This window comes from Patiria miniata, unplaced genomic scaffold, assembly GCF_015706575.1.
Source record: "Patiria miniata isolate m_02_andy unplaced genomic scaffold, ASM1570657v1 HiC_scaffold_16, whole genome shotgun sequence".
Lineage (NCBI taxonomy): Eukaryota > Metazoa > Echinodermata > Asteroidea > Valvatida > Asterinidae > Patiria > Patiria miniata.
In genome coordinates this window covers 6708762-6724528 of record NW_024037054.1, presented here as the reverse complement: position 1 = coordinate 6724528, position 15767 = coordinate 6708762, and the positions used below count along the sequence as shown (strand labels likewise).

At 41.1% G+C, this 15767-nt stretch overlaps 2 protein-coding genes across 3 annotated transcripts; one reads left to right on the top strand and one right to left on the bottom strand.

Moving 5' to 3' along the window:
- Window positions 1–92: 92 nt before the first annotated feature.
- LOC119722804 (COP9 signalosome complex subunit 8-like) lies at window positions 93–4823 on the bottom strand. The gene is made up of 6 exons (XM_038193156.1): window positions 4653–4823; window positions 3229–3299; window positions 2498–2676; window positions 1367–1474; window positions 983–1045; window positions 93–718 (listed from the first exon to the last, which is right to left on the bottom strand). Exons 1-6 carry the CDS (start codon window positions 4710–4712, stop codon window positions 639–641), a joined length of 561 nt encoding a protein of 186 aa, XP_038049084.1. The 5' UTR covers window positions 4713–4823; the 3' UTR covers window positions 93–638.
- A 1089-nt stretch (window positions 4824–5912) lies between these two features.
- Window positions 5913–15421, top strand: LOC119722800 (MPN domain-containing protein-like). 2 transcript variants are annotated; one of them, XM_038193143.1, is made up of 15 exons: window positions 5913–6099; window positions 7553–7784; window positions 8144–8284; window positions 8801–8887; window positions 9301–9449; window positions 10614–10657; window positions 10774–10858; window positions 11427–11523; window positions 11742–11814; window positions 12306–12382; window positions 12758–12926; window positions 13551–13621; window positions 13857–13949; window positions 14742–14834; window positions 15249–15421. In XM_038193143.1, the coding sequence occupies exons 2-15, from the start codon at window positions 7557–7559 to the stop codon at window positions 15336–15338; spliced, it is 1497 nt and encodes a 498-aa protein (XP_038049071.1). In that variant the 5' UTR covers window positions 5913–6099; window positions 7553–7556; the 3' UTR covers window positions 15339–15421. The 2 variants fall into 2 exon arrangements, with proteins under 2 accessions (XP_038049071.1, XP_038049070.1); XM_038193142.1 differs by lacking the exon at window positions 5913–6099 and adding an exon at window positions 6106–6175.
- Window positions 15422–15767: the final 346 nt, after the last annotated feature.

Genomic DNA, 15767 nt, shown 5'->3' with positions numbered 1-15767 from the left:
CTGGCCCCATCCCCATCACATCACATCAAGCGACAAGCAGGCCAGTTATAGTTAACACTGCAAATACTGAATATACAATGTAACTCCACTAATTTTAAGCACTTATCCACATGACTGGCTGATTTATTCCTCCTTGGGGATACCAAGTACATTGTACGTCAATATTATGCTCTCAAATAAATGTTTACATATTTATATCAGCTTTTTTAATGATATACTGCTTTATACTGATTCAAGCATTCATTTCACACACGGATGCTTGTTCCAAAAATCAAAATCCTTCCCTCTCCAAAATCCTGGAAGTCCCATTCAACTTCCTTACACATTAAAATATATAAACTATTGACCAATGAGAGCAGTGCATTTGCTCATTAATATGTATGAGGTGTACATATATATTATTGACCAATGGGAGAAGTGCGTTTGCTCATTAATATGTAGGAGGTGTTACAGCAGTCAAATAAACAGAGCAGCTTTTCCTTACAAATTAATAATAGGCAGGAAAGCGGGCTATCCTTGTTATCCAACACATGACATAAAACTTTAGCAATATTTTTAAATGCCCACATCTTGCTGTGCTTCACGTAGACACTTTTAATACAATGTATTTACAATCAGTATAAATATTTACAAAAAAACTAGTTTTCGAGAAACGACACAAAGTCCGTCAGCTGTGCGATGTGCTGCTCACTAGGAATGGCCTGGTCCAGTTGAGGAACTGTAGAAAATTTTTTAAAAATTTAAATCGTAAAATATTATTTGTTAGTACCATTGACGGTAATATATAACAGGTGAGTGTTACTGTAAGCAAGCAAAATGGTCCAGAAAGGTTTTACATTGATTGATTTACATCTCAGTTTTGTGTCTTTTGTTTAACAACCTTTCGAGAATTAGGCAATCAGTCACTTTCATCATTTTTTGTCACTACGTTTTTTTTGTATACTGTTTAACAAAGCGGATATGAAATGTGACATATACGTACCAGGCTTTTTTGGTGAGATCATCTTGTTATCAGCATTATACTGCCACCCCTCTGCCGTTACCGCTGAAATGAGTCAAAAGAGAAACAGATTTGCGATATAATTTTGAGGATAAGTGCCAACTCTTCATTGCCAAAAGTCAGTCTTCATGGCCACATGACCAAAAAAGTTCGCTATCAACCTGAATTCAAAATCGATGATAGACTGTTCAGGATGAAAAATAGATTAGAAAATGTTAATGTGTAAAGTGGAATTATAGGTATCATCAAAATGCACACTAAAATGCAATATTTGACAAGAGCGCCACCTTTATATTATTACTAGCCAAGCTAGGGGCTCCATTCAGGAACATTTCTAAAATCTAAAAAAAAAATTTCAATACTAACCTGTGATAGCCTGATCCACAGGAAGGCCAACATACGCTGCAAACTCCTCCGCTTCTATCGTTGTGTAGCCTTGACTTATGAGATGAAACATTCTTTGCCTGATATTTTCTGCAAAGACGTGAAAAGCAACAGAGAGTGACAATAGCACTGGAGACTACAACCAAATAATTTTTGTAAAAGGCTGGTAGACAACACACAAAGTAATCTGCTGCACAAAAATCACTGCTCGGTTAACTCTAAATCTCTGTGTACTTTTGCAAGATATCTTGACAAATCCTACAAATCCTCCACTCTGCCATTCTGCTGAAATCAGTGGCATATTCTTTGTACTTGAATAATCGTAATACAACTCCGTGCTCCAGTTCCCTCCCTGGTGATAGAGAGATATGACAGACACGTTAACGCCATCAGCCCGGTGCCGATGGAAAGATGGTCCTGGTTTGTGGACATTCGAATGTCAATTTTGTTTTTACGAACCTCAAACAATAGGTGCCAGCCTGCAAGGGAACAAGTTTGTGTACACAATGTGTCGTCAAACTAGGGCTCTCTTGAATCGTACCTTAGCAGAATCTACTGTGCTTGCACAGATTATAGACACACACAAATACTATTTTCTGTGTTTAAAGTGCACAAAGTGGGACAGTGTCATAAATTTCAAGCAAGTGCAAGTTCATTATGAAAGAATATTATGCATGATATAAACACTGGTTCGGATTAAGTTAAGTCGATGCGAATACCCACCTGTAATAGCCTCCATGTGAGCTTGATGATTGACTCGGACAACTCCTTTGTCAAGGGTGGTGTATGTTAGGAGTGTGGACCCCCCCCCCCCCCCCCCCCCCGCACCCCATCCCATCCCCCACCCCCAGGAAATATATACCCCATGACGTCATTTTCTGTGCATACCACTCAACTTGATATTAGAATATCCACCAGTAATCCATAGCCTTCATGATGGGCTTGAATGCCTCAGAAGGTGGAACCCGCCCAGCACCCTATCCTCCAACCCCCTCTCCCTCTTACTCCCCTCCCAACACCTTCCCCCCCCCCCCCTTCCCAGGAAACATGTACCCCATAACATCATTGCCCGAGGACACCACTAGGCATGGTGTGAGAATCCATTGTACCCACCTGTTATAGCCTCCATAATGGGCTTGACTGCCTCAGACCACTCCTTCTTGAGTGCAGCGTAGGTTGCAGGGAAGTCCCTCTGCCACATGTTCTGGCCCACGGCCCAGACCAGCCCCACCTCTGGGTTGGCTGTCTTGATAGGCTGAGGTATCCTCTTCCATAGGAATTTGGCATTGTTCCTGAACACACAATTATTTAAAGGTACAAATGAATACTGCAGGAACTTTTTGTAGGGTTCAAGCATTTTGTCCATTCAAATATTTTTTAAAATGTGAGCGGTCTTGAGGGAGATGATGACAAATGTGAAAGTTTGTGGTTTTATTGTTTGTCAAATGCCACACTTTTGTTGAAATCCACTTCCACAGAAGATCTGAGATCTTCCATGAGGAATATTAGCTCAAACTTCTTCTTTAAAATCAGTCAAATATCAGCAACTGCTACCTCTTGTTTATAATATTTTAAACAGCTCATTGTCAATTTTCAACAAGCACAGGAGCCCGTAAAGCCTGATTGGCAGCCACTTTAGGCTTGCACACACTTAACTTGATCAGTGCATTTCATAGTCGAATATTTGATCAAGTCCAAGTTGGAATAATCTGTCGGTCGCACCACTCAGTGACGTATCATGTGCATGAAATCCATAGACGATACTGCACTTTGTGGTGCACCTGACGAATCAATACTAAACTATTCAAAAATGCGCAGCCCTCATTAATTGTATGCAGACTCACATGTCATTATTCAAGAGGTACAGGGCGAGGAGTTTACAGTAGACTTCTGGAGTAGCGACACCTCCTGGAGCCTGAGGATTTAACAAAAGTTACATTGAAATGACTTAAACTGAGTGCAAACTGCTCACTGACTGGATTGACCTGAAATATACAAAGAAAACAAAATTACAGTCACCCTTAGCATTTGCCTCTGATGAGGTCTTTGCTAATGACGAAATATCAAGCCATGATAGTTGTCCATTTGCAAGGCCAAGTAAAAACATGAACCAGTTTCTCGTCCCCACCCGCTTCCCTTTTTTCACGGCTGCCTCCTTTTAAAAAACACGATCACTTGCAATTTAGTTTGTTTTTATGTTCTTCCAGCAAAATTGTAGCTAGGCCTACATTTACATGAATGATGTAGGCCTATGTACACAAGTTTACAATCTGTTTTCAGGCATTAGCTCATTTAGACACAAAACTATCAACAAAAGAGTCAAGAAGATGGAAGAATCCATCTTGGAAAATCCGCCATCTTAAAAAGTACCATTTCGCCCCATTACCATTTCGCCCCATTACCACTTTGCCTCATTACCACTTCGCCCCATTCCCATTCGCGACATTACCACTTCGCCCCATTACCATGATTACCATCGGCTTCAGACTCAGTCAACGCCTCATGACTCAAACACTTAAATATGGACCTCGATTTATCCTCTTAAAGCAAAATCCTATGCATGATGTATGATACATACTGTTTGGTGAAATCAGCTGCTAGTTCGATTTGGCTTTACCACTTCGCCCCAGTACCATTTCGCCCCATTACCATTTCGCCCCAGTACCATTTCGCCTCATTACCACTTCGCCTCATTACCACTTCGCCCCATTACCATTTCGCCCCATTACCACTTCGCCTCATTACCACTTTGCCCCATTACCACTTCGCCCCATTACCACTTCGCCTCATTACCACTTCGCCCCATTACCACTTCGCCCAATTTCCATTCGCGACATTACCACTTCGCCATTACCATGATTACCATTCGCCCCTCGGCTTCAGACTCAGTCAACGCCTCATGACTCAAACACTAAAATATGGACCTCGATTTAGTTCGATTTGGCTTTACCACTTCGCCCCAGTACCATTTCGCCCCATTACCATTTCGCCCCATTACCACTTCGCCTCATTACCACTTCGCCCCATTACCACTTCGCCCAATTCCCATTCGCGACATTACCACTTCGCCCCATTACCATGATTACCTCGGCTTCAGACTCAGTCAACGCCTCATGACTCAAACACTTAAATATGGACCTCGATTTATCCTCGATTTATCCCGATTTGAGCCCGATTTATCCATCCTAGGACTTTAACAACGTAGCTCATGGCTCGTGATTTATTCATGTCACAATGGTTGGAAAACAATTACGAATTAATTACTCACCTCTAATTCTTGTGATTCACACTGCACGAGAAGTTTTTCTGCGTCCAAGGCGGCCGCCATGTTTCTTTACTGGTACTCATTAAAATGGTACATTATTCGGCTCGAAAAAAAAGTGCACCAGCGAAAAAAATGGGACTGACCATTTTACAGTAGGGGAACAATGATCGATGAGTGATCCCAAATGAATCCTCTCAAATTCAATTAAAGCACTCCTTTTGGGGGGGGGGGTGGAGATGTGTTTGAGGAGGTGTGGTGGAGTCCGGGTTTGGGCGGGACCGGGGGCCGGGGAGATGGGCCGCTACTTCGTGTGTTTTTTTTTGGTAACCGCAATGGATCAATTACAGTGAGTGTGTAGAAGAGGCAGTGAAAGGAACGTTGGGGGCCGGGACCGGGTGAGTTGTGGTTTGGGCATCTCTGTCCAAGACTAGATTTGAATTTTATTCCCCTATTTGCAGCCAGTCACGTGACAAATGCGGCGGCGGCCGAGGTCTCTATCAACAAGATGAATCAATGATCATGTATCTTGGTAATGGTGGCAGTGCTACCCTGGAACTTACCTCACGCGAATGCATTAATTAACTTAAAAACAGCGCGTGTGAGGTATGCTCGGAATTTCAGTTCCTGGGTAGCGCTACCAATATTGCCAAAACTCATCTTGTTGATAGCGACCTAGTATGTACGCTTGTCACGCGACATGGACTGGCTGAATAAGGGGAATAAAATCGCGACAAAGGAATATATTATTTTGTTTTTATTTATGGTTATTATTTTATTTGTTTACAATTTGCCGCTTTTCAATTTTGATGATCCTATATTTTTTTTTCAAATCAATAGTAATAATCATCAGTAACTTGTTGATTGCTTGATTGATCATCAGTGATCAGTCGTCTATCGCTAGTTGGTCGGTTGGTTGGTCGGTTGATGGGTTCCGAACTATGAATAAATAGAAATGACTGCGCGCTAACAATGCCTACATTTTATTAATTTACACGCAAAATAACATCAGGGGAACAAGTGCAAACTCAGTTGCCATGGATTTTCACATTCAATTTTAGTTATAATCGTCAGGGAGATAAAAGTCGGAAACAATGATGTAATGTTCAACTCACGGTATATCCACATTGATCATTACTTTTAATGAGTAAAAAACTGAATCATTATTTTGACTCATTTCCAAGAAATCCACTGTGTGCAGCCAAAAATTGATACAAAGTGACATCCCCCATCTGGGAATGGAACAGGACACCAGGTGTTTGGGGATCTTCAACAAAACACAAAACCCCGAACAAAGAGGGCATCGACGGCACGATTATTACGCGAACGAACTTCTACTACACACGTATCCTACGACGATCACGATGACAAAAGTTAATACCAAGCAAATTGGCATGGATTCTCTGAACAACGCCATTTCCTTATGAAAATCGGCGAGGAATCGGGCGAAAAGGTAGGATTTTTTGGACGGGAGGCGATTCTTTACACCCTCAAGCAATGCTGTGGAGTCGAAGGGGTGAAGGGAACCGGTATATTTTCGTAGAAATAGCGGAAGTAATTGACATTGTGTTGATCTTGTCTGTCATACATTCGTGAATATTTTTCGTCATTTGATCACGAATGGTGTAGCGTGTACCGACGACATGTGTTGTGAAATGCGTATGTTGTGGTGACTTCAAACATGTTATTGTAAAAAATTGTGCCGAAGATCATGAAGATTATCCACTGAGTTCAAACTTGACAAAGTCCATAACATTTATAACAATACATTCATTGTCACAATCATTGACAATTTGGAATTCTGTTGGAATTTTGTTGAGTTAGGCCATATGGTCCTAGGGCCTACTCTTTTTCTCCTCGAGAAGAAATACTGTTTTAGGAGTAATTGCAGAATGCTGATGATTTGCCACTGTCTGTGGTAGTAATTGTGAACAAGTATAAAGAGTATGAGAAGTAAAGAAAATGTTCAAAGTATTTTGCTTAAATATGAAAAAAATATTGAATGTTTGTCATTCCTAAATTTTAGTTTACTTAACGTAAGATTCAATTAAATGTCTGACCATCTTCAGATTTTCAGATTGTATATGTTAAAATAATGGTGTTGCATTCAATGATTCTGTAACATTATAGTAATTTAGGGAATGTGTTTAAAAACATTGAGAAGGTTAAGCCCCGCCCCCAGACTGAAGCACACATTAATTGCATGTCAGTAGTACATTTACAATGTACCAACAATAGAAGTACATACATGTACATTTCAATACATGTACCGTTCTATGCACACATAGCTATGTACCTGCACAATTGTTTCCATTGTCATTTGTATGCAGTGGTTTGCGATTACATAACATACGGTATGCCTCATTAACGTTTAGTACCTTAGCTTTGTCACATAATTACATGTGACCAACCTGCTCAAAGCTATATTTTTTTTGTTAAATCGTGGCTTTGCAGGCAAAGGTGCATGTTTTTGTTCCATATAAGGTTACACTGAATGGATCTCTTGTAATTCTGTTATTACAAGGGTAAAAGTGCTTTGTACGATCCTCGTTTTTTTCTTCATTTTGTAAACTCGCCTTTATCACACCAAAACGATTGCTGCAGCCTCAAGCAATTTTCCTTTCTCCCTGTTTTCAAGATTTAAACTGATTTTGGACCAAGAAATATGATTTTGTGTTGTGTTTTGTCGTCATCATCATCATAATTTTTTAACCAATATCCATGTAAATTCACTATGCTGCCCTCTTTCCATGACCTTCCTGTTGCTTTTCAACATTGCCAGCTCTTTTGGTGAGTCCAATAACTAAAAAGTGAATTTAGTTGTCATACAGGAAGGGGGTCCCGAAATTCACTTTGATCATTACAAGAGTTTAATTGATTTTATTTTGTTCCCATGTTACATGTAGTTGCATGGCAATGATGATGAAAACAGCCCTTGAGTGCGATGACACCAATTCAGTGGACACCCTTCAGTCCTTCACCTCCATCGAGGATGACCGTGACAGCGTCAATTCCTCCAGTCCCAGCCCAGCCAAGAACCGGTCGGGCGTGGTGACTGGGCGGGGTATTACCCTGGGCATGCTGATGGCTGATGGGATTGTTGAGTCTGGAGATGGCCTGCTCACAATTGACTACCTGGTGAGATACAAAGTCTACACAATTTGGCTTCACTGGCAAGTTTGTCAGGAAGCCCAAACATTACTCTGAACCAGAGTTGTAATTGAGCCAATCACAATGTGCACGAGCTGGTGCTTGTGCATGAGCTGTGGGGTTAAGATACACAGGGGCTGTAGCGTTAAATGGTCTGTCATATCTCTTTCTGTCACCCTTGAGGGGTAATTTTCCACAAAGCCCATCATGTCACAGGGCATTCATTGAGTTATTGTAAAGTTCTGTGAATTTTTCTTCTAGAACTGTCTTTACTAACAGTTCGCTATTGATGGTCTCTCTGAGTTATACATAATGTAACTTTCTTGCATGAATTTGTTTTCTTTCAGGGAAGGAAGTTCACAGCTGATCTGATGGAGAATGGCAAGATCAAATGGTCAGGCCAGGAGTTTAACTCCCCCAGCGCCTGGGCAATACACATCAAAAAGCTGGTCAATCCTGCCAAGAAATCAGGCTGTGGTTGGGCCTCTGTGAGTCACCTCAATTTTAATTTTTATTTGATATAACAAGTCTGGTCACACAAAAAAGAGGGGATGCGCAATAACAAGTGAATGTCTTTGTCACTGTTCCTTTGAATAACTTGTGACTTGACTTTGTACTGAATAACTTGTGATTGACATGCGACAGGCTTGTGAGGACTTGTCATAGACTCAACTACAGCACAGGCTACTGGTAGACATGTCCTGACTCCAAACAACCAAATTGCACGGTGCTTAGTGTAACACAGAATTGTTTACGTATGATTTTCAAACTTGCATTACCCTTTTTAGTTCAACATTAACAAATGTTGACTGCTGTGATGTGGGATCAGGTTTTTCACTCCTTAAGGGTGCAACACGGTGTACGTGAGGTAATTTATATGTAACGTGGTGTATAATGAAGTTAACAGTCATTTTTATAGACTGGATACTATGAAATTACAGTATCCAGGGTTTAATGTAACAATTAGGTTTATTTTCTATTGTCTTCATGTTTTTTGTTTAAAGGTGAAATATAAGGGCAAGAAGTTGGACCTTCTCAAGTCGACGTGGTTCAGCCAGATGAAGATCAGCATGCCTGGATTTGAAGACGTGGTAGGTTGGACACCTTGTACATTACGTTGAGCGTTACAGTGAATGCAAACGGAGCCCGATTTCAGGGCACTGCTAAAGGTACATTTGGCGCTGACAGAAAAACCTGCGTTCACTTTGACCAAAAGCAGTCAGCGCAACAAAAAGCATGCTTAAATCTTATAACAAGAACTCTCCAGAAATTGTGATGCAACAATCACAATCTTCATGCTCTTACAACTAAATACAAGCATTGTAAGGTATTCTTGAAGTTGGCACTTGTTTTTTCTTTCATTGATACATCTTCTTTTGCTAAGTATTAACCAGCTCCATGATTATAAGCCACCGAGAGGAATTAATTGATAACCCAAATCAGTCTCAAATGACCAAAGAATTAATGGTCAGTTTGGACTCATTCACTTCATTGATGCATACAGGCCGATATTCCAGACGGTGAGAATGGATATACGAACGGCCACACTGGGGAAGACATGGAGGATGAGAAAGATGATGAGGATGGAATCCACAGAAGTCCTGCAGATAAACCCAACCCTCCTACATCCCAAGTAACCAAAGGCCAAAAAAGGTAGGCAGATCACCATGAGGTAGTTAACAGGGTTCTCACAGTTCTTGAATTTAAAGCTATCATGGAAAGTAAGGGAAAAGTCAAGGAAAATTTTTATTTTATAGGGAGTCATGGAAAGTTTATATTCCAAGACAAAAAAGTCATGGGAAAATCGTGAAATCGTGCACAACCATGCGTGATAATGTGTTACACATTGTATTTGGCTATGACAGTCTTCCAGTTTGCATTTCAGTTTGCTGTGCAAGTTGTTGCAAACTGGAAGGCAGTAAGTGGCTCCTCAGATGCCAAAACTGCATAGGAATTGGTCATGGATAGCCCTAAATTTGTCATGGAAAAGTCATTGAATTTCCTTTCAGGATTTCTGTGGGAATCCTGGGTCAATCATGATGGTTTTGAAACCTAGGTTTTGTCTCCAGTTATTGCTCCACATCAGGCTTCAGAATCACTCAGAAGCCTTTGACCCTTGCCCTGCCAGATACAGCACAGTCAGCAGTAAAAGTCTGTGGGACCTTGCTGCATTGAGCCATCAACACCAGTGCATTAACCCTAACTCTGTAGGCCTTTTTGCTTGGATGTAGCCTCAATCCTGCAAAATCCGCCAATTGGCCTCATGGAAAAATAGCATATAGCCTCAGTCCTTCAAATTCCTCCATTATTTCTTGAATATGGTCCGTGGAGGGGTGACCACTGCCTGAATCCTGCAAAATCCTGCGGCAGTGACTGTCAATATGTTAAGGCTTGGCCAGTGTCATCCTGGAGCAGTACGGAGGATTTCAAGATTAATCCAGTCCTATATTTATGCATGGCTGAGCAACAACAACACAAAGTCCAGCCCAAGACCTTGACAAAGTGCATCCTACAAAATCAGTGACGCATTTTGCCATGTAACCTCAATCCTCCAAATTCATCCACTTTGTCAAAGAGGAGTTTGAAGGATTCAGGGTGGTTAGGGTTAACTGCCAATTCTGATACCATGGGAGCTAGTCCCACTTAACAGTGCCACAGTTGTATTCTACTGCAGTTGGCAACCACATACTCTGAGGCAAATTGGCATTGGGATTTTTGTATAATTGGATCTTGTTACAAATGACTTCTAATAGCAACAAATTACAATTGCCCAAAAAGTAAATCTCAGCTTGTTTTTCCCTCGTTTTTTTTCCTCAGAATATTCAGTGCAACTGAAAGCAGTGTTCATGTACATAAAGAAGGTGAGTGTGCGTAATATATAATACAGCCATATCCGTTGTGGAACAATGTAACGACAACACAATATAAGCTTGTAATTTTTGGTATTCTATAAAATATTGTAATTGATCAATGACAGGTATGGTGCACCCATTGAAGAATCCAGACCTGAATGAGCGGAGAGTGGTCAAATATGCAGATATCACAAAAGAGGATCTTGAAAGGTAAATGATTGTGATACTACTACACACTGGTTCACTCCTTTGAAACATGCTTTGGAGTGATATGACTTGAGCCTAGTTGAGGGCAGTTATCTTAGTTAATTGCTGTGGCTATGGGAAGCAAATTCAGCCCCTTGTATTGCCAGTCGTAGCCAGTTATTAACCAGTTCGCGCCGGAGGCCGTGATTACACGCACTGGCTGTTTTTGTGCACAGGCACAGGCTGATGGATTAAGACGTCAAATTGCCTTGACTCGCCTCCGGGTGACGTCTAAACACGCTAATCCCTCGTGCCTTTTGTACACACACAAAGTCTGTGTAGTTTTGAAAATTTTCGGCAAAAATAAACCTGGCGCCAAGCGGTTAAGACACAGCTTTACTGTGACTTGAAAATATTAGCCCAGCAAGTCAAGTATATTCTTTATTATATCCCTCGCTAGACGCCTTTCCTCACAGGCAACTTACTAAACTTTTTGAACTTGTATCGGTTGCAGTACACAGTGCCGACGACACAAGAATTGTTACGTGATCTTCAATTGTTAACCCAGCATTTCATTTTCACTTTCCCCTAGGAGTCCCAATACGTTAGTTGAGTGTCTTCCATTTAATTCTGTGGGCAGAATGCAGCCTTTCACTGTCTCAACCACGACAAATTGCCTTCTTGTAATGGTAAGATCATTCCCTGTCTGAACATTATCTCCCAAATATGTGTCTGCTTAACTTCAATACTTTTACCTTTCCTTCGTGAGATTTGCTGCTTGTTTCTTGTGCACATTTTGAAATAAAATTGATTAAAATCCAACATACTGTTCTTGCAAAAGGTCAAAGTTTTGAGTGTACGGTGTTCAAAGTGAAATTGATGATTTTTTTTTCTTTTTGCTTCCAAGGATTTCCACTGTCATCTGACCACCAGTGAAGTTGTTGGCTACCTAGCAGGGAAATGGGATCCAAATACACAACGTGAGTATGGTCATTGTAACAACCAAACCAACAAACTAGCCTGCAGCTAACGTAAAAGTGGCATGGTTTTGCTGTTAGGGTTTAATGATAAAGAAGTATGTGGAGTGCCGTGGCCTCGTGGTGGTCCGGAGCATTGCATTTGTGGTCTGCGGGTAATTCTGCAGGTTCTGGGTTTGAGTCGAGCCTACGGCTACAGTGCGTGTGTCCTTGGGCAAGGCACTTTGTCACTCATTGCTTCTCTCCACCCAGGAGTAAATGGGTACCTGTGAGGGCAGAGATGATTATTGTGGTTGAATAAAGCTGCTTTGCGCTGAAATGGCAGCATCGAGCTGTATACTCACCAGGGAGCTGAGATTGTCTTTGGAATGTTTCATTGGCCCAAGGAGCAGGGGTACTAATGATGTAGCGGCTTGAGCACCAATACTAGTGGATACGTGCGCCGTATAATTATTATGCGAGTCTGTTCATGAGTTTGCATCTTCTGTCAACAGATATGTCAGTGCTACAAGCATATCCCTGCAGATGTCGACTAGCAGACAAGAATAAGGCTTCCATTGTTGAAGAAGAGGTGAGTGCAACATTATTCTGTGACAAGTTATTTCCTTTATCAAGATAGATTATTGAAAATGTATTAAGCCATTTAATACCTCAACCTACAGCCTGGGGTATGGCATCAACAGGGTTTAGGTTAAGCTATTAAATTAAGCGTTTTTCCACTCAAAACCCCCCAAAATACTTCAATATATGCCAAGCTGATCCTCTAATAAGCGATTGACAAATATGTTCTGTCGCAGTCCATTTACATGAAATTTATCTCTCCGGATCCAAATTCTCTTTGAGTCGGCTTGGGTCGCTCATAATGCATTTTGGTTTGATGCCACTTCAGAATGCCAATCGAAAAAAAGGTGTTGCATGTCTGTCACATTTTGCTTTCTTTTCAAAGATTCGCCAAGCAATAGCATTACGAGGTCTGCAATTGGTCGGCTGGTACCACAGTCATCCCTGCTACCCCGCACAACCCTCCTTGAAAGACATTCAAACCCAGATGGATTACCAGCTACAAATGAAAGGCGAGGGTACGGTCTATCAACCCTGCCTAGCTCTTATATGTGGTGAGTTGCGCTCTCAAAATTCTGAATGCCCCAGTCCCAGTTGCATGGCTCTGCAGCCCACGAAAATTCTCTGCTTATTATCACCAGTGCATAGAGGCACCAACATAGAGATGTTGCACTAACCCTGTAAGAACACAATCTTTATTTAGAGGGTATGCACACGTGCACTTGCCAACAGTCATTGAAATTCTATAAATATTAGTGCTGAATTTTCTGCTAGAGTTCAGGTGGGATTCTTCGCTTACAGAAAGCATAGACATGAATTTGAGCTTTGCTATTTTCATAATGGACACCTGTGATTCTCTACTTCATTGTTTTGTATGTAACCATTGTGTGAGTTGTCAGTTGATGTATCTGTCTTTCTAGGTCTCTCTCAAATGACGTCACTTCCTACAGATTGCCATATGCATTGGCATTTTGGGCGTCAAATTTTTGGGACGCGCATCGGCTGGGCTGTATTGCGAAGGAATTTCGAGCAACAACCGCACGTATTTAGAACATTTTGCACACTGCAGGCACACACGCCTAATGGCGTTGAACACGCAGTTGTAATTTTCCTTCAAAGATGGCTTCCTATGAGAGAGATCTATTACAGAAATTAAAGCTTTAATTCTTTATTTGCAGCGCCCTTCAACCTGAACAAGCCACAGAAAGAATCTAGTCTCAAATCATTCTGGGTTATGCCACAAATAGAGGTGAGTTGCACATGAAATTGCTTCAGTATTTTATGACTAATAAACAAATGTTAAAAATGACCAAAAACATTCCAAACAAAGGAATGACTTTGTCACGGTTCATTAGAATGGTTGCTACTTCAGACTGAATGACTTGTGATTGACTTGTGAGGACTTGTGACTGACTTGATTACAGGGGCATAGTTAATGTGAAATGTTAATAAATGAATGGTTTATTTTCTTTTTTGTTGTTCAGGACCGAGGTCGTAGCTGTAGAGGAATGCCAATGACAATGAATTTCAACTGGCAGTCTGATATATTCCTAACCCAGGAGATATTACTAGAAATGGTAAGTGTGCATGTCCAACTACATCATATGTATGGACCCCTTACAGGAACAGTAGGTAGTGCTGCATGGGCTCCCTGCGCGATAGTCTGGTTCCCGGACCAAAAGATTCTGATTATTATTTCTGACGAATCTTAGGTAAGGCAGCCGCCACAGCTAGAAATAAAACATGATGCCCCTTTCTCAAAGTTCGGTTTTGTTTCAGATTCGGCTTTATCATTAACCAGTTCACACCGGGATTATTTGACAAGAAAGGAACGAGGCGCGGGGTTACTTTTCAGTCGACCTCAAGTCAGGCGGGTTGAAGCCATCACCTTTGGGCAGCATGCTTATATTTCTGGCCTCGCTCGCTGCGAGCGGGTCGCTGACAGATATTTCCGGCCTCTCTCCCTGCGTGTTTATCTGTCATCCATTCCGAATACCCCAAAACGTTCGCGTGTATACACGGCCTTCGGCGCCAACTGGTTAAAAGCATTTTAATTTTCCTAACTTCCAATAAAATAAAAGAAAAGAAAATCACTTGCTTCATATATGAGGGGGTACTTGTGGATACATGAATTTTATCTGAATGTTAACGAACTCATAGCCTCCGCAAAAGTTTGAGCATGGGAACACAGTGGCAAGATAGCGTACATCTCCAGTTCAACATTTTGATAGATTTGAAGCGTATTATATGTCAAGTGACTCTGCTAAGGTGGACATGAGTACGCACAATGCAATAAATCTTTGTACTTGATGTGCATTTATCTATGTATTAATTTCCATGGATTTTTTTCTTTCATATCTCACCTACAGAAATACCTGGTAGACTTTTACAAGGACAGTCCTGATATGGTGCAATTCTCTGAGCTCTGGTTCAAATCTGATACATTCCTAGACAAACTCAAGGTAATATCTCCTTCGACCACCTTTGAAAAGACATACAAATGTGGCATGAAAGACCATTAAGATCATATTGAAAAGTGCTGTAAATCTGAGAAACTACGTCAAAACATATGGCAAAAGTGTAGCAAATCTGTCCGGTTATTAACAAAATGTATGATACTTTGCTTGTGATCTAAACCTGATTTTGTTCTGCAAATGAAATTTTTGTTTGTTTATAAGGCTTCCAGATGCATTTGTGTTTGTGTACAACACGTAAATAGCAGACAAACAGATGACTACATGAAAGACAATATTTGTAGGTAGTAAAAAAAAAAAGTGGGTTTTTCAAGGTAAAAATCTGGCACACTGTTTTGCGAATTGTTCCCATTTTAGCTGTCATCAATAAGTACATCTTCCATTTCCAATTTTTGTCTTAAGGCTTCTCTGGCCAAGAAGTTTCCCAAAGACCAGACGGACGGGAGACTACTGGAATACATCCACAATCTTCTAGACAGTCCAGCGACATAGCACCGGCCCATTCAAAACTAGCAATGCTCTTTAAGCACAGTGACATCAAGGGACCATCGAAGGAGGTATTTGAGCAATGCGCATAGAGGCCTCGGAACCTAAAAGAACAAAAGTGGTGATATGGGAAAAAGTTTCCCTCGAATGTTAAGACCAAGAATTGTATGTTTGCTGAATAGGAGGTGACAGACAAGACGTGGAAGTTGTTTTGATTTGTGGTAAGAGTGATACCAACTGGAAAGCTAATTGTTGCAAATAAGCCATTTGCGAGTTAAATTTGAATAAAATCTGGAACGCTGACTTAATACAATGCTTTGCACGTTTTAACCTAGCATTCTCCCGACCAAAGAGACTGTTACTATATCACGTGATTCGGGGCAAGCCTTATGCTAGCAACCCCCAGCTCCGGCATGGTCTGGTGTCTTTGTGCCA

Coding starts and splice junctions, on each gene's coding strand:
- LOC119722804 (XM_038193156.1), bottom strand. CDS start 4,712: ATGGCGGCCGCCTTGGACGCAGAAAAACTTCTCGTGCAGTGTGAATCA. Junction 3,300..4,652: donor GTGAATCACAAGAATTAGAG/GTGAGTAATTAA, acceptor TTAAATCCTCAG/GCTCCAGGAGGTGTCGCTAC. Junction 719..982: donor GATCTCACCAAAAAAGCCTG/GTACGTATATGT, acceptor AATTTTCTACAG/TTCCTCAACTGGACCAGGCC.
- LOC119722800 (XM_038193142.1), top strand. CDS start 6,144: ATGCTGTGGAGTCGAAGGGGTGAAGGGAACCG. Junction 10,658..10,773: donor TGTTCATGTACATAAAGAAG/GTGAGTGTGCGT, acceptor GATCAATGACAG/GTATGGTGCACCCATTGAAG. Junction 14,835..15,248: donor CATTCCTAGACAAACTCAAG/GTAATATCTCCT, acceptor TTTTGTCTTAAG/GCTTCTCTGGCCAAGAAGTT.